Raw genomic sequence first — 23431 nt, forward strand, 5'->3', positions numbered from 1 at the left:
TTACGAAACGAACTTAATCGGATTCTTCCCATGTTCGGAATTCTTACCATTCGGTTTCTTTTACCAAAATTCTCCCTTCGGATTCTTTTTCTTCTTCGAATCTTCCGATTCTTCAAATTCACCAGATCCATAACATTCTTCAGATTCTTAACACATTCAGATTTCGGGTTCGAATTTAAAAACATCTTCATTTCTTCGGATTCGGTCGCTTTTGTTGTAAGTCTTTTTGAAGAGGTGTCGGTTGGGTTCCAAATGAATCTTGGTGTTCTGAAAGAATTGCAAGAATTGGAAGAACTCGAGGAAACGAAAGACTTCGAAGAAGCCGAAACCTTATGCATTTAAAGTGACGTGAGTAATCCATACGGCACAACTATGCTATTTCATGAAACTCTGACCCTTTCAAGGAAATTGTCTCGTCCATCGCTACGTGGCCGACGAATTAATCACTCACTAAATGTGACTCGGTTACGTTGCGATGGCATAGATTTTAATTGCATTAAACGAGATGAGCGCAACGAAAGTGATTTTAATTATTAGCGTTTTAACGTTTAATTGGCATTGTTTAATCAATCCGACAACAGGTGGTCATTATCTAAACTAGTTCGCTTTCAATACTCGATTGTGATATCCTTGCAAAATCCATTGTTACGGTAAGTAAAGTAGAGGTTGGCTAGACACACGGACGCACTCCTCTTTGACAAGATAATTCCGTGGACTGTATAGCATTAGTTACGTCACATCAGATTTAATTGCAATTTAGCTTTTGCAAGTTTTGACCGTATAAAGGCGACTTTAATTATTAGCGCTTTAACACGAAATTGCCAGCGTCCAATCAAGCGAACAGGTGGTAATTACTTGGGATACTTAGACGTAAGTAACCTCTACGGTACGGCTATGCTCTTGCAACTTCTTATTTAAGCCACTCCCGGTAATTACAGCCGTCTCTCAGTTATGAAACTTTAAAAGTGGAAGTTGAAGTTAAATCTCCTCCGGCCTTAGTTATTTCAAGTATAATGCGCCCCGATAAGGGAAAGTTTCCGCGAGAACTTCCAAACCTTGTCACGCCCTCGAAGATGATATTAAGTTCGTCCGACCTTTCTCGATTATTAGCATTGATGGACTTCCGATTCGGTGCTATCGATTGCTCGGCCAGAGCTTTGATCTCAAAATAAATACCCCCGTCGACATTTTACGGCGTCAAAACGATTTGCTCACGGAAAAGGTCGACACGGTCTCGCGGAATTTCGAATGAGAAAAGTTGCGGAGTTTAATTACGTAAAACTTCGGGACGAACCTTTTGCCACTTTATTCCTTTACGACCTCTAATCGCGCCCGCTTTGCTAAACTTCCACCTAATTAATTACAAATTTGTTAATCCAACGAAACGGCTTACTCGGCAAACGCGGAGCGGAAAAAAATGATGTACTAACAGCGCCCGTTTTATCGGTCGTGTTGCCGTCGCGGCGCGCTTTAAAAAGTGTTTTTATTGAGGACGGCCCCGGTGCCAGAGGAGGAAACGGGCAATGAAGGCAGAATATAAAAAGCCAAGTGCGACGAATGACTGTCATTAACCAACAATGCCACTAAATAAAGCTCTCTGTGTGTCTAATAATGGTGATTCTGTATCGTAATTCGGCTTGATGGGTTATTTTATATTCTCTGTTGCGTTCTGAGCTAAAATTTCTTAATTTTAGCCACCCGTTTTCGTCGTATTTCCTGATTATCAACTACCCCTAACTTTTGGCGTTCTCTTCCCTTAGGAAGGAACTTTTTCTAGAAACTCCCTTTTCCTTTTCGTCTAATCCTGCTTTCCCAGTGCCGATATGTCCACTGGAGATCAGTACAGGACAATATCCCTCGACCACAACCAGAAACACCGGAAGACCCCCCCCAGAAAAACCCCTGAGGCAAGAAAGCTCTAATTGCCGTTTACAAGTGTTGATTACAATTTCAGTATTTTTCCCGCACGTTATATACCTTGCAGTATGAACCCTCTCCCTGTCTCACTGTTTGCGTTTTATCTGATTGTAGATTATTGGCAGACAGCACCCTTCCGAGTCACTCTCATCTTTTTCCGTTCACATTCACTCATACCGCGTTCTTCTTCTCTGTTTCTTTCCCTCGGCCAATAATCGACTTATAACCATAATCCGCTCTTCCTTTTTTCTTTCTCTGTTTGATCATTCGGCACCCTATTCTTCATTTCCTTTCCAATCCATATTTCCACCGACCACAGAAACCCTTGCTAACAACCCCCGCCACGTTCCAGGCTTTCCAAGTCCTCGTCACGACTAATTACGTTTCCAACTAAACAAGTTCCGACTGTCCAAAATAATCGCGTAACAAATATCACGCACTCCAACCGTCACCAAATTAAAACAAACACCGTTTAAACCCGTATTTAAAGAATCTACCACTTCCACCATAAAATAATCTGCTTCTTTATGAATTTTCACATGAATCGCCAATCGCATTTAGACTTGAATAACGCCAGCTTCGACATAACGTGTCCCAAGAGATAAACGTGTTTGCTGGGGATTACCCCCCAGACCCCCCGGATATACACATTCCTCCTCGAAACGTATAGTGGACATACCTTTTCTGAATGACATCGTGGAGTATGGAATACTTGTCAGAAGGGGAAGATTCTGTTGTCCTTTATGGAAAACTACCATAACAGTCCTTAGGAGTACATTTGATAAGTGAGAAAGCATACCGGGGGGTCTGGGGAGGTATGGAATACCCCCCAGCATACGAAGACCAATCACAATTAGACTTGAATAATGTTTACACGTGCTATCTGGGGGGTATTCCATACCCTCCAGACCCCCCGGTTCTACATACCTCCTCAAAACGTATAGAACACTTGTAAAGGGAGAAGGATTCTAATGTCCTTTATGAAAAATTACCATAACAGTCCGTAGGACTACATGTGATGTGAGAAAGCATACCGGGGGGTCTAGGGGGGTATGGAATCCCCCCCAGCATACGAAGACCAATCACAATTAGACTTGAATAATGTATACATGTGCTTTGTGGGGGGTATTCCATACCCCCCAGACCCCCCGGTTCTACATTCCTCCTCAAAACGTATAGAACACTTGTAAAAGGAGAAGGATTCTAATGTCCTTTATGAAAAATTACCATAACAGTCCTTAGGACTACATGTGATAAGTGAGAGAGAGCATACCGGGGGGTCTGGGGGGTATGGAATAACACCCAGCATAAGAAGACCAATCACAATTTGACTTGAATAATGTTTACACGTGCTTTCTGGGGGGTATTCCATACCCCCCAGACCCCCCCGTTCTACATTCCTCCTCAAAACGTATAGAACACTTGTAAAAGGAGAAGGATTCTAATGTCCTTTATGAAAAATTACCATAACAGTCCTTAGGACTACATGTGATGTGAGAAAGCATACCGGGGGGTCTAGGGGGGTATGGAATACCCCCCAGCATACGAAGATCAATCACAATTAGACTTGAATAATGTTTACACGTGCTTTCTGAGGGGTATTCCATACCCCCCAGACCCCCCGGTTCTACATTCCTCCTCAAAACGTATAGAACACTTGTAAAGAGAGAAGGATTCTATAGTCCTTTATGAAAAACTACCATAACAGTCCTTAGGACTACATGTGATAAGTGAGAGAGCATACCGGGGGGTCTGGGGGGTATGGAGTAACCCCCAGCATAAGAAGACCAATCACAATTAGACTTGAATAATGTTTACACGTGCTTTCTGAGGGGTATTCCATACCCCCAGACCCCCCCGGTTCTACATTCCTCCTCAAAACGTATAGAACACTTGTAAAAGGAGAAGGATTCTAATGTCCTTTATGAAAAATTACCATAACAGTCCTTAGGACTACATGTGATAAGTGAGAGAGCATACCGGGGGGTCTGGGGGGTATGGAATAACCCCCAGCATAAGAAGACCAATCACAATTAGACTTGAATAATGTTTACACGTGCTTTCTGAGGGGTATTCCATACCCCCAGACCCCCCCGGTTCTACATTCCTCCTCAAAACGTATAGAACACTTGTAAAAGGAGAAGAATTCTAATGTCCTTTATGAAAAATTACTATAACAGTCCTTAGGACTACATGTGATAAGTGAGAGAGCATACCGGGGGGTCTGGGGGGTATGGAATAACCCCCAGCATAAGAAGACCAATCACAATTAGACTTGAATAATGTTTACACGTGCTTTCTGAGGGGTATTCCATACCCCCAGACCCCCCCGGTTCTACATTCCTCCTCAAAACGTATAGAACACTTGTAAAAGGAGAAGGATTCTAATGTCCTTTATGAAAAATTACCATAACAGTCCTTAGGACTACATGTGATAAGTGAGAGAGCATACCGGGGGGTCTGGGGGGGGGTATGGAATACCCCTCAGCATACGAAAACCAATCACAATTAGACTTGAATAATGTTTACACGTGCTATCTGGGGGGTATTCCATACCCTCCAGACCCCCCGGTTCTACATTCCTCCTCAAAACGTATAGAACACTTGTAAAGAGAGAAGGATTCTATAGTCCTTTATGAAAAACTACCATAACAGTCCTTAGGAGTACATTTGATAAGTGAGAAAGCATACCGGGGGGTCTGGGGGGGTATGGAATACCTCCCAGCATACGAAGACCAATCACAATTAGACTTGAATAATGTTTACACGTGCTTTCTGGGGGGTATTCCATACCCCCCAGACCCCCCGGTTCTACATTCCTCCTCAAAACGTATAGAACACTTGTAAAGAGAGAAGGATTCTAATGTCCTTTATGAAAAATTACCATAACAGTCCTTAGGACTACATGTGATAAGTGAGAGAGCATACCGGGGGGTCTGGGGGGTATGGAATAACCCCCAGCATAAGAAGACCAATCACAATTAGACTTGAATAATGTATACATGTGCTTTGTGGGGGGTATTCCATACCCCCCAGACCCACCGGTTCCACATTCCTCCTCCTTAGGACTACATGTGATAACTGAGAAAGCATATCGGGGGGTCTGGGGGGGGGGGGGGTATGGAATAATACCCCTCAGCATACGAAAACCAATCACAATTAGACTTGAATAATGTTTACACGTGCTTTCTGGGGGGTATTCCATCCCCCCCAGACCCCCCGGTTCTACATTCCTCCTCAAAACGTATAGAACACTTGTAAAAGGAGAAGGATTCTAATGTCCTTTATGAAAAATTACCATAACAGTCCTTAGGACTACATGTGATGTGAGAAAGCATACCGGGGGGTCTAGGGGGGTATGGAATACCCCCCAGCATACGAAGACCAATCACAATTAGACTTGAATAATGTATACATGTGCTTTGTGGGGGTATTCCATACCCCCCAGACCCACCGGTTCCACATTCCTCCTCAAAACGTATAGAACACTTGTAAAGAGAGAAGGATTCTATAGTCCTTTATGAAAAACTACCGTAACAGTCCTTAGGACTACATGTGATAACTGAGAAAGCATACCGGGGGGTCTAGGGGGGTATGGAATACCCCCCAGCATACGAAGACCAATCACAATTAGACTTGAATAATGTTTACACGTGCTTTCTGGGGGTATTCCATACCCCCCAGACCCCCCCGGTTCTACATTCCTCCTCAAAACGTATAGAACACTTGTAAAGAGAGAAGGATTCTAATGTCCTTTATGAAAAATTACCGTAACAGTCCTTAGGACTACATGTGATAAGTGAGAAAGCATACCGGGGGGTCTGGGGGGTATGGAATACCCCCAGCATACGAAGACCAATCACAATTAGACTTGAATAATGTTTACACGTGCTTTCTGGGGGGTATTCCATACCCCCAGACCCCCCGGTTCTACATTCCTCCTCAAAACGTATAGAACACTTGTAAAAGGAGAAGGATTCTAATGTCCTTTATGAAAAATTACCATAACAGTCCTTAGGACTACATGTGATAAGTGAGAGAGCATACCGGGGGGTCTGGGGGGGTATGGAATACCCCCCAGCATACGAAGACCAATCACAATTAGACTTGATTAATGGTTACCATGTGCTATCTGGGGGGTATTCCATACCCTCCAGACCCCCCGGTTCTACATACCTCCTCAAAACGTATAGAACACTTGTATAGAGAGAAGGATTCTATAGTCCTTTATGAAAAACTACCATGACAGTCCTTAGGAGTACATTTGATAAGTGAGAAAGCATACCGGGGGGTCTGGAATACCCCCCAGCATACGACGACCAATCACAATTAGACTTGAATAATGTTTACACGTGCTTTCTGGGGGGTATTCCATACCCTCCAGACTCCCCGGTTCTACATTCCTCCTCAAAACGTATAGAACACTTGTAAAAGGAGAAGGATTCTAATGTCCTTTATGAAAAATTACCATAACAGTCCTTAGGGATGAATGTGGTGCGGAAGAAAGTAGCACCGGGGGGTATAGAATACTCCCATGGGATGCATTTGGGGGAGGGTCTAAGACCGGGAGGTCTGGGCCAGCTACAGAAATATTTCGTTGCTCCACAGCCTGAACATAATTTTCGCGTCCTTTGTCCTATTCTTCATATCCTATTTCCCTTCTTCCCCTTCATGAACATCATTTGGTACTGAACGTGAGTACCTGATGTAGTAAACGCGAATGGTTTGAAAAAAAAGTGTCGATCGTCGGGGTTTGAACATGGATAAATAAGTCACGTCTACAAAACCTTTGCTAACCATGCAACAACTTATTTTACCCCTTAAAATTGATCCTTTACACTTGATATAATAGACTGCATTAATTTAAAGATAAAGTTTAGTAGAAAGTGTCCTTAGCCGGTTTAAAGTGAATCCCCCGATAAATTACGTCGAGGACTGGGCCTTTTTATCCCGAATCCGCTGCGAACTTTCGATCAAGCGATCAGTTTAGTTTGAAGACAGATTGCGATGAATTTTTCGGCAAGCCGTCTCCACGCGATCGAATCGAAAGTAATTTTTCGTTCTCGTTTATTAAAAAATCCCCCCTCCCCTCCTCAGTTCCGTTCGGGCGACGTTTGACAAATTCGCAAAAAATTGCCGCGCGTAAAAACGTCTAATCGAGACAAATATACGACGTGTAAATGCAGATCGCGCCGTTGTTGTTAAGCAACACTGAATAATTACGACGTCGACTGAAACCCTCAATTTTAAACTTTTTGGGCCTTTGCACGTGGCGCCCTAAAATTACCTCCGCCCCTATCACCCTACCTTACGGCCTTTGTCCCTTTGTATACGGCGTACTTTATTTATTTAAATTTCCTCAACTTGTTTCATCGATCCCGAATAAAGTTACGAGCTCTCGCCCCTAACGCGATTTCGCTGTAAACGAAATCTCATTTTGGAAATCTTGATTAAAACTATTTGTCGGCGTAATTAAATAAACAAATGGCGTACAAGTTGCATTTACTCCCGCTTAAATGGAGACGATCGCTTTTGTGTCGACGGAACTTAATTTTAAACGCGCGTTGACAACCGCCTGCCTCTTTGTCTTTTGTATGAAACAATCTCTCATAAGTTTGATTAATATTTGTAGTAGTTTATCAAATACAAATGTTACATGCGGTAAAGGATAGGCATCATTTTTCTTACGGTTCGAGAAGATAAAAAGATGACGAGTGAATTTGGAGAAAGATCGAGAAAATATCAACACGTAGAAGAGATTTCGGAGAGATAATGGACCTGTGGGGGGGGGGGGGGGGATAAAAAATTATAGTAGGCAAGAAGAGAGATCGAAAAGAGAATGTATGTTGGAGTGAATGAGGAGAATGGAAGAGCAATAGGAAAATTGAAATAGAAGGGAGAGAGTATAGGAGATCAAACTGATAAATAGAGTTGAAGATGGAACAATGTAAAAGACTAAATTAAAGAAATAAATTAACAGGAGAAAAGAAGGAAAATATGAGGAGCAAGGAGGGTAGCGTTGTTTTGTAAACTACCACACGCAGACGTTATTTTGGTTTCAACACCTTCGACTAGGATGGGCCACCCTATATGCGAAGTATCTCAAATTTTTTAGTGTGAAGTTTCGTTAGAATTTGTATTTCAGTATTTGTTTTTCCATTTAGAAGTTTGTGCATATGCACAAGTTTCGTTTTAATTTTGCAGTGATATCTGCAGGTATTTTACGTTGGGGAACCTAACCTATGGAATACCCCCCAGCCACACACAGGTATACATTCCAGAAAAGAGGAACTGTTGGAATTCCAATAACAATTCGTGAGGGAGCATTTCTTTTCTGGAATGCATACCTGTGTGTAGCTGGGGGGTATTCCATACCCCCAGGGCCCCCGGTCTTAAGACTCCCCACCAAATTGTTAAACTTTCAGCACTTTTATGTTCATTTTCAGGGAGGGCTGTCAAACTTTCTTTTCCTAAAAGTGGGGAGTCTAAGACCGGGGGGTCTGGGGGGTATGGAATACCCCCCAGCCACACACAGGTGTACATTCCAGGATAGAGGAACTGTCGGAATTCCAATAACAATTCGTGAGGAAGCATTTCTTCTCTGGAATGATCTGTGTCTGGCTGGGGGGTATTCCATACCCCCCAGCCCCCCCGGTCTTAAGACTCCCCACCTAATTGTTAAACTTTCAGCACTTTCATGTTCATTTTCAGGGAGGGCTGTCAAACTTTCTTTGCCTAAAAGTGGGGAGTCTAAGATCGGGGGGTATGGAATACCCCCCAGCCACTACACACAGGTATACATTCCAGGAAAGAGGAACTGTCGGAATTCCAATAACAATTCGTGAGGGAGCATTTCTTTTCTGGAATGCATACCTGTGTGTAGCTGGGGGGTATTCCATACCCCCCCAGGTCCCCCCGGTTTAAGGACTCACACACCTATTGTTAAACTGTTCAGCACTTTTCATGTGTCATTTTTCAGGAGGCGTCCAAACTTTCTTTGCCTTAAAAGTGGAGTCTAAGACCGGGGGGTCTGGAATTACCCCCAGCCACTACACACAGGTGGGTACATTCTCAGGAAAAGATGAACTGTCGGGAATTCAATAACAATTCGTGAGGGAGCATTTTCTTTTCGGGAATGCATACCTGTGTGTAGCCTGGTAGGGGTATTCCATACCCCCCAGGCCCCCCGGTTTCTTTAAAACTCCCCACCTAATTGTTTAAACTTTTCAGTAACTTTTATGTTTCATTTCAGGGAGGGCTGTCAAACTTTTCATTGTTCCTAAATGTGGGGAGTCTAAGACCGGGGGGTCTGGGGGGTATTGAATACCCCCCAGGCCCCCTGCGTCTATAAGACTCCCCACCCAAATTGTTAAACTTTCAGCAACTTTTATGTTCATTTTCAGGTGAGGTCTGTCAAACTTTCTTTGGCCTAAAAAGTTGGTGAGTCTAAGATACGGGGGCCTGAGCGGGTATTGAATACCCCCCAGCCACACACAGTATTACATTCCAGGAAAGACGGAATTGTGGAAATACAATATCAATTTCGTGAGGAGCATTGTTCTTTTCTGGGAATTCATACCTGTGTGTAGCTGGGGGGTATTCCATACCCCCCAGGCCCCCCGGTCTTAAGACTCCACACCAAATTGTTAAACTTTCAGCACTTTTATGTTCATCTTCAGGGAGGGCTGTCAAACTTTCTTTGCCTAAAAGTGGGGAGTCTAAGATCGGGGGGTCTGGGGGGTATAGAATACCCCCCAGCCACACAGGTATGCATTCCACGAAAGAAATGCTCCCTCACGAATTGATATTGTAATTCCAACAATTCCTCTTTTCTGGAATGTATACCTGTGTGTGGCTGGGGGGTATTCCATACCGCCCATACCCCCGGTCTTGAGACTCCCCACCAAATTGTTAAACTTTCAGCCCTTTTATGTTCATTTTCAGGGAGGGCTGTCAAACTTTCTTTTCCTAAAAGTGGTGAGTCTAAGACCGGGGGGTCTGAGGGGTATGGAATACCCCCCAGCCACACACAGGTATACATTCCAGGAAAGAGGAATTGTTGGAATTACAATATCAATTCGTGAGGGAGCATTTCTTTCCTGGAATGCATACCTGTGTGGCTGGGGGGTATTCTATACCCCAAGGCCCCCCGGTCTTAAGACTCCCCACCAAATTGTTAAACTTTCAGCACTTTTATGTTCATTTTCAGGGAGGGCTGTCAAACTTTCTTTGCCTAAAAGTGGGGAGTCTAAGATCGGGGGGTATGGAATACCCCCAGCCACACACAGGTATACATTCCAGGAAAGAGGAATTGTCGGAATTCCAATAACAATTCGTGAGGGAGCATTTCTTTTCTGGAATGCATACCTGTGTGTAGCTGGGGGGTATTCCATATCCCCCAGGCCCCCCGGTCTTAAGACTCCCCACCAGATTGTTAAACTTTCAGCACTTTTGTGTTCATTTTCAGGGAGGGCTATCAAACTTTCTTTTCCTAAAAGTGGTGAGTCTAAGACCGGGAGGTCTGGGGGGTATTGAATACCCCCCAGGCCCCCTGGTCTTAAGACTCCCCACCAAATTGTTAAACTTTCAGCACTTTTATGTTCATTTTCAGGGAGGACTGACTGTCAAACTTTCTTTTCCTAAAAGTGGGGAGTCTAAAACCGGGGGGTCTGGGGGGTATTGAATACCCCCCAGGCCCCCTGGTCTTAAGACTCCCCACCAAATTGTTAAACTTTCAGCACTTTTATGTTCATTTTCAGGGAGGACTGACTGTCAAACTTTCTTTTCCTAAAAGTGGGGAGTCTAAAACCGGGGGGTCTGGGGGGTATTGAATACCCCCCAGGCCCCCTGGTCTTAAGACTCCCCACCAAATTGTTAAACTTTCAGCACTTTTATGTTCATTTTCAGGGAGGCCTGTCAAACTTTCTTTGCCTAAAAGTGGTGAGTCTAAGATCGGGGGGCCTGAGGGGTATGGAATACCCCCCAGCCACACACAGGTATACATTCCAGGATAGAGGAACTGTCGGAATTCCAATAACAATTCGTGAGGGAGCATTTCTTTCCTGGAATGCATATCTGTGTCTGGTTGGGGGGTATTCCATACCCCCAGGCCCCCCGGTCTTAAGACTCCCCATCAAATTGTTAAACTTTTAGCGCTGTTATGTTCATTTTCAGGGAGATCTGTCAAACTTTCTTTTCCCAAAAGTGGGGAGTCTAAGACCGGGAGGGACTGGGGGGTATGGAATACCTCCCAGCCACACACAGGTAATTCCAGGAAAGAAGAACTGTTGGAATTCCAATATCAATTCGTGATGGAGCATTTTTGATTATCTGTGTGTGGCTGGGGGGTATGGAATACGTGCACACGGACAGACTGACAGCAATACAAAGTTATAAACGATCGCGAGGATCGTTAATAGCAAGAATTCGATGGTCCTCTTTGAAAAAGAACTGAAATATTCCACGCAATTCTTTTATTAATTCCGCAGGTAGTTTACATTTTCTGTGTCGTCGCAGAAATTTGTTCCAACTCGAGTCCTTTGATCTTTTTCGTTGTGTTAGTTTTTCGATCATCTCGCCTTCAGCGAATTTTTTCATCCCGCATACATTTCGCATAATTATCGTCGGATTTCTTCATTTTCATAAATTAATAAGCGTTTCGTTGAAAAAACTCGTCCAAATCTCGACATCAGAGTCTCGCGTTCACTTAATGTGTTGTTTACTAACGAGGCGAGCAAGTTTTTGTTGTAATTATACAGCCGAAATTAATTAGTCAATGGCCGTCTCGCGATGGGGAAGGGTTAATAAAAGGCGTCGGAACGCTTCGCCGCTGAAGATTTTTGCGAATTTTTTCGCGGTTCTGCTCGCATTCATTAAGCGATCAAACAAACAGAAAATGAAGTACTTCGCGTTGCTTTTATTAGCGTCGTTATGCAGTGCATTAGCCAGAAAATTACGTAAGTGGGACGGAATGACTGAAAAGAGGTTGATGCAATTAATTTTAGCTTCAAGTTTTACAATTTGTAAACTCAATGATCCCAAGCTGAACGAGTGCTATTCCAGAGCGACCGAAAGGGCATTAAAAATATTGAGGGAGCGTAAGTATCGTCCCCTGTTTGTTACACGCCGTCCTCAGTGGAGTCGTAAATTTTTTTAGCAATTCCCGAGCTTTCGCTTCCGTCGATAGAGCCCTTAAAAATTGACAGAGTGGATGTACCTGCGGACTCGAACAGCATCAACTTTCGTCAAACCTTACTAAATATCGAGGTGTACAACCTGACGAACTCGATGGTGAACCGCAGTCAGTGAGTACCATCACCTCTTGGGATTCTCACCCCCACTCCGTTTCAGACTCACCTTCGGCGACGACACCTACCACATGAAGTCAATACTGTACAATCCACTAGTGACCATCAAGGGGATCGCCGAGCTTGACGGCAAAATTCTGGTGCTACAAATTAAGGACAAGGGACCCTTCGAGATTACCCTAGGTGAGTCCCACCCCCGCACCTCTCCCAACACCCACACCTAACCGATTGCAGAGAGAAGTACCGGAGTCTTCGAAATGAGCGGCCGAATCGTCGACAAGGGCGGCAAGAGGTACCTGACGGTCGAGCGGACCGCCTGCAAGCTTAAGCCCGACAACGCGATCATCAAGTTCGAGAACCTCTTCGAGGGGAATCGAGAGCTAGGCGAGATCGTCAACGCCGCTCTAAATGAACACTGGAGGGAGATCCTCGACGAGCTCGGATCGGCGTACGAGGAGGCGCTCGCTGCAATGTTGAAGGGATATGGCCAGCGTATAGTAAACAAGGTTCCGTTCGAAAATCTCTTCGCTCAATAATTTTTGGAGCTTAAGACAATAATAAATAAAAAGAATCATTGTTTTACTTAAGACGTGCATTTTTGGTCGGGGGGTGTGGGTGTGTAATACTCATTTATCTCCCCTTTCTTTTTTCTCGCCAGTTCTGTGTCTATTTTCCCTGGAGGGCAAAACAGTATTTCCAAAGTTGGACGACTAGAGGGTAGTTTAGGCTTCTGACAAATAACGTAATGCGTATTCTTATAATCAATGAATATCGCGTTTTATTGCTGAAGTTCGGAACCGGGTTATATACCAGCGCCCCTAATCACATAACACGCCACCGGAGGGATTCCATTCCACATTGATAAAACTGGAAGAACCTCCAAGTTGCAGCTTTCTCGCAATTTATTTTTTTTCGCTAATTTTGGTTTTGTTTTCTATTTCCGGTAAATATCTTTATTTTTTTAAGAGGTAAATTTTTAGTGAGTGAAGAAATAATAAAAACTTGACCAATAAAGGTCTAATATATAAAATCAAAGATCTAAATAAAACTGGTGCCTCTATTAATAAAATAAGGCAAATGACCATAGTAGTCGACGCCTCAGGATTTTCAGGGGTTTTAGTGGGTATACCCGGTATCCGGGGGAGCCCCCACACTCAGTGCGTTATTGCATTTCCTCTCCTGAAGAAAAAAAATTCGAGAAAGAGAACTGAGATTTCATTTAAAAAAAAAGTGTAGAACAAAAAATTCAGAACATTCCAGACACTAGAAAAATTCAGAAAATTTAAAAAAAACCTGCAAATGTCTATATAAAAATAAGTAAAATTCAAAAACGGGAAGCAATAAATTTCCAAAGTTTAAGGGAATTATAAAAAGAAAAATAGGAATTACGTTTTAAAACAAACGCAAAAAAATTTCTGGAATTTCTGGCTTCCCGCTTTTGTATAATACTTTTTTTTTTGTATAAACATTTGCAGTTTTTTTTTAAATTTTCTAAACTTTTAGTCTTTCTAGAAGTCGTTCTGGAATTTTCTGAATTTTTTTCTGAAATCTCAGTTGCCTTTCTCGAATTTTGGCTCCAATTTATATATCAGTTTATTTCATTTTTATACATTTTTGAATATTCGGAGTATTTTAAAAATTGCCAATTTTTTAGAATTGTTTAATTAAAAAAAATGATTTTCTCGAATTTGGATACTATACTTACTTTAAAAACATTTTGTATTATGGGGAATTTTTTCGTTTTCCGAAATTTTCTGGAGTTTTTAACTTTTTTACGTTTGTTTTGTAAATGTCCAATTCCTTTTTTTGTTTTTTTTGTAATTCCCTTAAATTTATGGAACTTGTTGCTTCTCGGAATTTTTCTGGAATGCTGATGACTCGTTCTGCAATTTACTGAATTTTTGTTATACACGTTTTTTTGTGAAAATTCGGTTCTCTTTCTCGAATTCGTGTATCAGCTTATTTCTTTTTTTATACATTTTTGAATATTTGGAGTATTTTCAAAATTGAATCTTATACTATACAAACATTTTGCAATAGGGGGAATTTTTTTGTTTTACAAATTTCTAGAAATATATATATATATATATATATATATATATTGTCGAAATTTTTATTTAGTCCATAACTTTTGATTGAGAGGTCTGATCGAAAAAGTACGAATCGAATTGTTTTGGATTCTATGCACCAAAATTAATAAGAAAAAGTGTTTTCTCGATAAATTTTGGTGCAGTCGATTTTTGGTAAAAAAGGAAGGTTATACACTGCCTTTTTTGAGCCCCGAGAAAAATATTGTCTCAGATCGACTCGAAAAAAAATTTCTTATAGAATGTGGCCTGTAGAATCCATAATTTCAAACAGTTCCAAGATTGGGCTACTAGTTCAAAAGTTACAGCCCTTTGAATTTTTTTTTCGAAATTGGTTTCTAGTCTATAACTTTTGATTGCCTGATCGAAAAAGTACGATTTGATTTGGATTCTACGCACCCAAATTAATAAGAAAAAGTGTTTTCCCGAGAAATTTTGGTGTAGTCGATTTTTGGTAAAAAGGAAGGTTATACACTGCCTTTTTTTGAGCCCCGAAAAAAAATTGTCTCAGATCGACCCGGAAAAAAAATTTTCTTATAGAATGTGGCTTGTAGAATCCATAATTTCAAACAGTTCCAAGATTGGGCTACTAGTTCAAAAGTTACAGCCCTTTGAATTTTTTTTCGAAATTGGTTTCTAGTCTATAACTTTTGATTGAGAAGTCTGATCGAAAAAGTACGAATTGGTTTGGATTCTACGCACCCAAATTAATAAGAAAAAGTGTTTTCCCGAGAAATTTTGGTGTAGTCGATTTTTGGTAAAAAAGGAAGGTTATACACTGCCTTTTTTTGAGCCCCGAAAAAAAAATTGGTCTCAGATCGACCCGGAAAAAAATTTTCTTATAGAATGTGGCCTGTAGAATCCATAATTTCAAACAGTTCCAAGATTGGGCTACTAGTTCAAATGTTCCAGCCCTTTGAATTTTTTTTCGAAATTGGTTTCTAGTCTATAACTTTTGATTGAGAAGTCTGATCGAAAAAGTACGAATCGTTTTGGATTCTACGCACCAAAATTAGTGAGAAAAAGTGTTTTCCCGAGAAATTTTGGTGCAGTCGATTTTTGGTAAAAAAGGAAGGTGCCTTTTTTGAGGTCGGAAAAAAAAATTGTCTGAGATCGACCGGGAAAAAACATTTTCTTATAGAGTATGGCCCGTAAAATCCATAATTTCCAACTGTTCCAAGATTGGACTACTAGATCAAAAGTTACAGCCTTTGAACTTTATATATATATTCCAAGAGCTCTTCTTTTCTGGAACCTGTATGTGGCTGGTGGAGGGTATTCCATACCCCACAGACCTCCCGGTGTAAGTACTCTTGTGGTCATTTTTTAAGGGAGTCCAACACCGCGGGACCTGGGGAGAATACCCCCTAGCCACACACAGATAAATATTTCAGGAAGGAAATATTCACGAATTTGGTTGAAATTGCGAGAGGTCATCTTTCCAGGAATGTATTCGATGATTTTCCAAGGAGGGCCGTCGATACAGCGACAAGGAATTTGGGAGATATAGAATACCTCAGGCAAAGAAAGTTCGATATTTCTCTTTAAAAAATTGTCGCGAAAGTGCTTTTGGGTTAACAATTTGGTGGAGACCGGCGGTATGGAAAATTTGTTTCATTGCATTTAGCTAGCCGACCGTAATAATGTTTTCAAGAACACTTCTTTAAAATCAAAATTATTAGTACGATCGGATATTTCGGTCCTGACTACAAATTACAATTTTGGCGCCCAACGTGGGGGCGAAACACTCCTGAAATTAGTTTGTTTTTTCTATGTTTTTTGTTACTGTTCCGATTTAGCTCCTTTGGTCACGTAAAAGACATTAAGATTGTGTTATCGCCCGTCAGACTGTCTCCACTAAATTTTCTGAGGCAATTAACCGATCTGGTGGCAAATGACACACATTTTTACGCCCCTTTAATAGAAACACTCATAATGCTGAAACCTAAAACTGGGCCACGTAAACGAAGACAAGAGTCGCATTGAATTGATGTATCTAAACTTGCCGAAATATAGGGTAATGGATTTGCGTCGTCCATCGGAAAATACTTACCTAATGAATGTACCCTCAGATACTTTCGATTTATATCGGATTAATCTCGAGAGTGGCCTTTCATTGTCTAACTGTTATTATTACGGTTTCGACCAATTAAACCGCACAGAAAACAAAACTGAAGTGGCGGTTTGGAAGCGTAAAAAATAAAGAGAAATGGGACAGTGCGGAGAGAGAGCCCGGCTATTTATTCGAAAGGGGCGCTTAATTCTCTCCACTTTATTTGTACTTCTTTTTATTTGACACAGCAGATACATCCTAATTCACTCCGTCCACGTACGATCACGTAGCACGTGTGACGGAAATTTTTTAACGAAAACTTCACCAGCGCTCGGGATTATCAAGCGATGCGACAGAAAAACAAAAAGTCAAATAAAAAAGAAGTTAATGCTTAAATGTGGAAAGTAGGGTGGAAATAAAAAGTAATTTTGTGTTCGTAACCGTTTTTTATGGTGTTCTCAGAAGTGTATATAAATACGGACGTTTTCGGAAGGTAGGGACTTCGAAAAGGAAAACGCGAGACAGGCGCGGCGCGTTGCGAAAATCGATACCGTCTTATCTCGCTAACGAAGTTTTATGGCTATTACTACAAAGAGCGCTGTTTTGCCTTTTTAACCCAAAAACTGAAATCGCGATCCACTTCGAAGTCGATTTACATCTCATATTCACTTCTAACTTTATATAACTCGATTTCGTTTGCCAACTCGAGTTTTTGTTCACATTTGCCTCGTTGACAGATTCGTAGATTGCCAGTGATGCATTTGATTAGATTAAGGAATTAATCGGACTTTTGCTATTGATTCATCGCATTTTTTTTCTTTTAGAAAATGTCGGCATTGTCACATTGTCCGCCTGTACCTTGGCGATTGTCGTTCTCTGCGAGGATTATCTGTTTTTGGTGCCGGGTGGAGTCGTCGGTAGTTCTTAATTCCCGTCCGAAAGTGATGTATTTTTTGGCGGGTAATTTTTCTGACCACTGGCTATGGTCTCCTTTTACTAATATAGCTAGATGACCTTTGACGTCCCTGTCTTTCCTCACCACTGGATTTTCTTGAGGGGTGGTATACAGGACTTGGCGCCTGGTGGATGTTCAGATAAAAGGTGACGTGTTACTTGACCCTGGCGTTTTTAGTGCACTTCGGGCAGTCACTACGAGTTTCTCCTGGTCCTCCACAGCAGTAACAATGCGGTTGGGGGCGGAAGCTATAGTGGCCTTTTTGTCCTCCCTCTTTCGTTTGCGGCACTCTTCTTGGATATGTCCGGTGAAACGGTAGTAGGCACACCGAGAGCACTTGTCCTGTTTGGTGGTTGTTTATTTTGACGGGTCTTCTATCCTGGTGGCCTCTTCCATCTCTCGGACTTCCCCAACGAGGTCTTTTTACCGCTGTTGCTAAAAGAAACTTTAAATATGCAGAAATATGCTAGTGCTCGGCTAGAATATGCTAGAGTGGTACAATCAAAGAACCTAATTTCCTCAAGTAAATTTTGCTACGGTATGCTATTGTTGTGCTACAATATGCTAAATTTGTACAAGTCACTAAGTTTGTGCGTAAATCGTAAAAGCAAGTTTTAATTATGTAACGACAACGATAACGTAATATTTGCTCGTGCCCGAAGTGACCTGAAGAGCCCATTAAAAATTTTCATCCGACTGTCATAGCCGTTCCGGATAAATTACTTACATCAAGATACAACATTGGACATGTAATTTTCTTTTCGTCATTTTCGAATTTAAAAATAGACTAAGGAGGAAATACGAAATCCCTTCCCGAAAAAAATGGAATTTCCTCGAAATAAATTCTTATGACAAGTTTCTTTTAGTTTCGATAAGATTTACAACATGTCATGTTTCCTTTCTTGCCTCTCTCTCTCTCTCTCTCGGAAACTCCGGAAAAACTCGACGCGGCATTAACCGCAAATATAAATAAAACGCCCCCAACTTTCGCCTTTATTAACCGTACGCCTATTAACAAAATTTTCCGCACCGCGGAAGGTACCTTTCTTTTGTGTGCGTGTGTATATAATTGAATCACGAGACGTATCGAAAAAAACTTTCCCTCGCGAATTTAATAAGCATTTTTCTCCTCCTTTCAGTTAAAGAAAGTGCGCCTAATTACGTAGATCGCGAATTTCTCGCAAATTGCGAAATATTGTTTACGATCTTATTATGGGAACAGGATAACAAAATTTAATTCCGCATTACTGTAGATGCCTTCGCTGTAATTGCCTTTTCGCTCGACAATCAAAACAGTCATAATTACGTTTCACTCTCTCTCGCGCTCGCGTCCCGTCAATTAGGCGTTAACTCGCGCTCGCGGAGATGATTTTTGTCGTCGACAAGCGCCATAAATTGAATCGGGAAATGAAGGGAGATTAGTCCTATAGGGGCGCGATGGAGCGTTTCGGTGTTTTTGCGAACTAATTCGCTTTTATGGAGTTTCTATGATAATTTAGGTCGAATTTTTTGCGCCTAGACGCTTAAATTCAACTGACAGTTTACGCTTTTGCCGCAATTGGCGTCGCATTTAAGGGAATGTAACATAGTGGCCAAAACGTGATGACAATCGAAAATGAAAAATAAAAAGTAATGACTAAACGTATCGGGGTTTGAAGGCCGAAGACTGAAAATTGAGTCAATATGTAGCACTGAAACTTGCAGATTACATCGAAAAAATAAGATCGAAAACTGAAGATTGAAGACTGAATATTCAAGAATGAAGATTAAAGATTGTGAAGCCCGAAGATTGAAGGCTGAAGATGGAAAGACTGGAAATTGAAGACCCAAGAAGCAAAAGATGCTAACGCACAATAACACCCCCCTCCCCCTCGCTCCCTTCACGGGGTACACCTTGTCAGGGTTGTGGGGTTTAGTAGTCGCTATTTTCAATGTCGAAATTAAGGGGAATGGAATACAAACGAAAAGCGACTATTTCCTAAAAATAATGTTAAAACCTCAGTATTCTATGGTAGTGTTCTAGAAATGCCCCCCCCCCCTCGGTATTCTAGAAATGGCCATGGAACTATCGTGTACTGGGGGGTATTCCAGACCCCCCGGTAATACTTTATTTTTCAGACCCTTCAAGCTTCAGGCCTTATTACTGACATGACTCATTTTTTCCGCACCAAAGGGACCATAGATTTGGGGGGTACTATATCCCCAAGTCAACGAGAGGTCGGACGATTCTTTCTGAAACATGTTAAATCCTCCGCACTCTTAAGATGGTATTCTAGGAATGGTAATGGAACTGTCGTCTACTGGGGAGTATTCCATACTCCCCATACCCCCTGGTAATACCTTTTTTTTCAGGCCGTTTCGAATTCAACCCTCATGACTGACATGATTCATTTCTTCTGAACCGAAGGGAATATAGACCTGGGGGTATCATACCCCCCAGCCAACGAGAGATCGGACAATTATTTTTGAACCATTATGTTAAAACTCCAACACTTTTATGGTGGTATTCTAGAAATGACAATGGAGAGGTATTCCATACACCCCGGACCCCCTCGTAATACCTTTTTTTTTCAGACCCCCCAGGCCTTATGATTGTTATTGGGAAAGGTTATGCACCGAAGGGAATATAGACCTGGGGGTCCCATACCTCCCAGCCAACAAGTGATGGGACGATTATTTTTGAAACATTATGTTAAATCCTCAGCACTCTCATGGTGATGTTCTGGAAATGGCAATGAAATTGTCGTCTTTTGGGAGGTATTCCATACACCCCCGACCCCCTGGTAATACCTTTTTTTCAGACCGTTTAGGATTCAGGCCCCATGTGGGGCTTATTACGTCACAGAGCCCGCCACAATACTGTGAGATCCTTTTTTCCTTATAGTGGTATTGAAAAGGCAATGGAACTGTTGTCTTTTCTCGGGAAAACACTTTTTCGTATTAATTTTGGTGCGTAGAATCCAAAACAATTCGTACTTTTTCGATTAGACCTCTCAATCAAAAGTTATAGACTAGAAACCAATTTCGAAAGAAAATTCAAAGGGCTGTAACTTTTGAACTAGTAGCCCAATCTTGGAACTTTTTGAAATTATGGATTCTACAGGCAACATTCTATAAGAAAAGAAAATTTTTTTTCCGGGTCGATCTGAGACAATTTTTTTTTCGGGCCTCAAAAAAAGGCATAGTATAACCTTCCTTTTTTACCAAAAATCGACTACACCAAAATTTCTCGGGAAAACACTTTTTCTTATTAATTTTGGTGCGTAGAATCCAAATCATTTCGTACTTTTTCGATCAGACTTCTCAATCAAAAGTTATGGACTAGAAATCAATTTCGAAAGAAAATTCAAAGGGCTGTAACTTTTGAACTAGTAGCCCAATCTTGGAACTGTCTGAAATTATGGATTCTACAGGCCACATTCTATAAGCAAATTTGTTTTCCGGATCGATCTGAGACAATTTTTTTCCGGGGCTCAAAAAAAGGCAAGTTTATTACCTTCCTTTTTTACCAAAAATCGACTGCACCAAAATTTCTCGGGAAAACACTTTTTCTTATTAATTTTGGTGCGTAGAATCGAAAACAATTCGTACTTTTTCGATTAGACTTCTCAATCAAAAGTTATAGACTAGAAACCAATTTCGAAAGAAAATTCAAAGGGCTGTAACTTTTGAACCAGTAGCCCAATCTTGGAACTGTTTGAAATTATGGATTCTACAGGCCACATTCTATAAGAAATTTTTTTTCCGGATCGATCTGAGACAATTTTTTTTTCGGGGCTCAAAAAAAGGCAGTGTAATACCTTCCTTTTTCACCAAAAATCGACTGCACCAAAATTTCTCGGGAAAACACTTTTTCTTATTAATTTTGGTGCGTAGAATCCAAAACATTTCGTACTTTTTCGATCAGACTTCTCAATCAAAAGTTATAGACTAGAAACCAATTTCGAAAAAAAATTCAAAGGGCTGTAACTTTTGAACTAGTAGCCCAATCTTGGAACTGTCTGAAATTATGGATTCTACAGGCCACATTCTATAAGCAAATTTTTTTTCCGGATCGATCTGAGACAATTTTTTTCCGGGGCTCAAAAAAAGGCAAGTTTATTACCTTCCTTTTTTACCAAAAATCGACTGCACCAAAATTTCTCGGGAAAACATTTTTTCTTATTAATTTTGGTGCGTAGAATCCAAAACAATTCGTACTTTTTCGATTAGACTTCTCAATCAAAAGTTATAGACTAGAAACCAATTTCGAAAGAAAATTCAAAGGGCTGTACTTTTGAACTAGTAGCCCAATCTTGGAACTGTTTGAAATTATGGATTCTACAGGCCACATTCTATAAGAAAATTTTTTTCCGGGTCGATCTGAGACAATTTTTTTTTCGGGGCTCAAAAAAAGGCAGTGTATAACCTTCCTTTTTTACCAAAAATTGACTGCACCAAAATTTCTCGGGAAAACACTTTTTCTTATTAATTTTGGTGCGTAGAATCCAAAACAATTCGTACCTTTTCGATCAGACTTCTCAATCAAAAGTTATAGACTAGAAACCAATTTCGAAAGAAAATTCAAAGGGCTGTAACTTTTGAACTAGTACCCCAATCTTGGAACTGTTTGAAATTATGGATTCTACAGGCCACATTCTATAAGAAAATTTTTTTCCGGGTCGATCCGAGACAATTTTTTTTTCGGGGCTCAAAAAAAGGCAGTGTATAACCTTCCTTTTTTACCAAAAATCGACTGCACCAACATTTCTCGGGAAAACACTTTTTCTTATTAATTTTGGTGCGTAGAATCCAAAACAATTCGTACTTTTTCGATCAGACCTCTCAATCAAAAGTTATAGACCAGAAACCAATTTCGAAAAAAAATTCAAAGGGCTGTAACTTTTGAACTAGTAGCCCAATCTTGGAACTGTTTGAAATTATGGATTCTACAGGTCACATTTAGAGAATGCAATACCGGGATCGCGGGATCCCGAAATACCGCGATAAGTTAGTTAGACGGTACTAACTTGTACGATTACTCAATGCAGCATGATCGTTTTGCTGCCAGATGCACTTTCGCCTTCCCCGTAAGTGTATATTATACATATTCCACACGGTAGTTTATCGTTTGATTAGAATAATAAAACGACATGTAACAATAAAGAGGCTGCGATGAATTCGTAAAAAAAAACGCTTCAAACTGTAAAATTACCCCAAAAGTTAATGACTCAATTAACTACACCGGCAAAACAAATAGCGCGTTTAATTTCAGCTAATTAAAGCTTGAAATACTGCCCGCCGTAGATTTTTTGCCGGCGGTTTGTCTCGGTCGCAATGCGAAAAAATCGACAGTCAATTTCGAAACGTAACTAATTAAATATAGGCCACCTCGAGATCGCGAACGCAATTTATCATCTCCAACATATCACGGTTTTCTTAGCGCGCTTCCTCCGGAAAAAAATAAATAGAATGATTGGGGAAAAAGCGATTACGATTCGAGGATGTTTATTTTTTTCTAATCTCAGTTAACACCGAGCCGAACGGGATATAATCTTGAGTTGCACGCGTGCGGAGATAAAGGCGGGCGTCGCTTGCATTTCAAATTGACTCTTTGCACATCAGATCTTGTACAGCGCGCCCTACGTAATGAATAAATTTGGGAAGTTTGAATTATATCTACATCTCGGCACGTTGGCTTCCCGTGAGCCCATGTCTGTCATAAGTGGGTCGCTGAGAAGACAATTCAGTACCTGCCTTTTGATTACATTCGTATACAAACGCTCGGCATAAATTCTCTTAAAATATGACGGGGTAGAGAAGATACAATGTATGATTTATGTAGAACTCGCTGTTTGCTTCTTAATGAGGCAGAAGTCAAAGTAGGGGATGAAAGTACTAAGGGGTTGAAAGACAGTTTTTATTGACCCTTCCTTAGAAGACTCACAGGAGTTTCGGGAGCCCTTTGGTTCTAATAGTCTTTAAGACGGGGGTACTCAAAGATCTGGGTTTTTAGGGTCCGATTCTTAGAGATCATGTTTCCGAGCTCTCATTGATCTTAGAATTCGTTTCTGGTGAAAAAATAAGCAATTATGACTAGACCATATTCTTCCCGGCATTCTGCCAATGAGGT

The 23431-nt window shown here is 41.1% G+C and overlaps 1 protein-coding gene across 1 annotated transcript; it reads left to right on the top strand.

The window, feature by feature from the left end:
* Positions 1-11701: 11701 nt before the first annotated feature.
* Positions 11702-12811, top strand: LOC116181135 (protein takeout-like). Its single transcript, XM_031501412.1, has 5 exons — positions 11702-11873; positions 11922-12014; positions 12074-12221; positions 12268-12407; positions 12459-12811. The coding sequence occupies exons 1-5, from the start codon at positions 11813-11815 to the stop codon at positions 12758-12760; spliced, it is 744 nt and encodes a 247-aa protein (XP_031357272.1). The 5' UTR covers positions 11702-11812; the 3' UTR covers positions 12761-12811.
* Positions 12812-23431: the final 10620 nt, after the last annotated feature.

Source organism: Photinus pyralis, unplaced genomic scaffold, assembly GCF_008802855.1.
Source record: "Photinus pyralis isolate 1611_PpyrPB1 unplaced genomic scaffold, Ppyr1.3 Ppyr1.4_LG9, whole genome shotgun sequence".
NCBI classification, from domain to species: Eukaryota; Metazoa; Arthropoda; class Insecta; order Coleoptera; family Lampyridae; genus Photinus; species Photinus pyralis.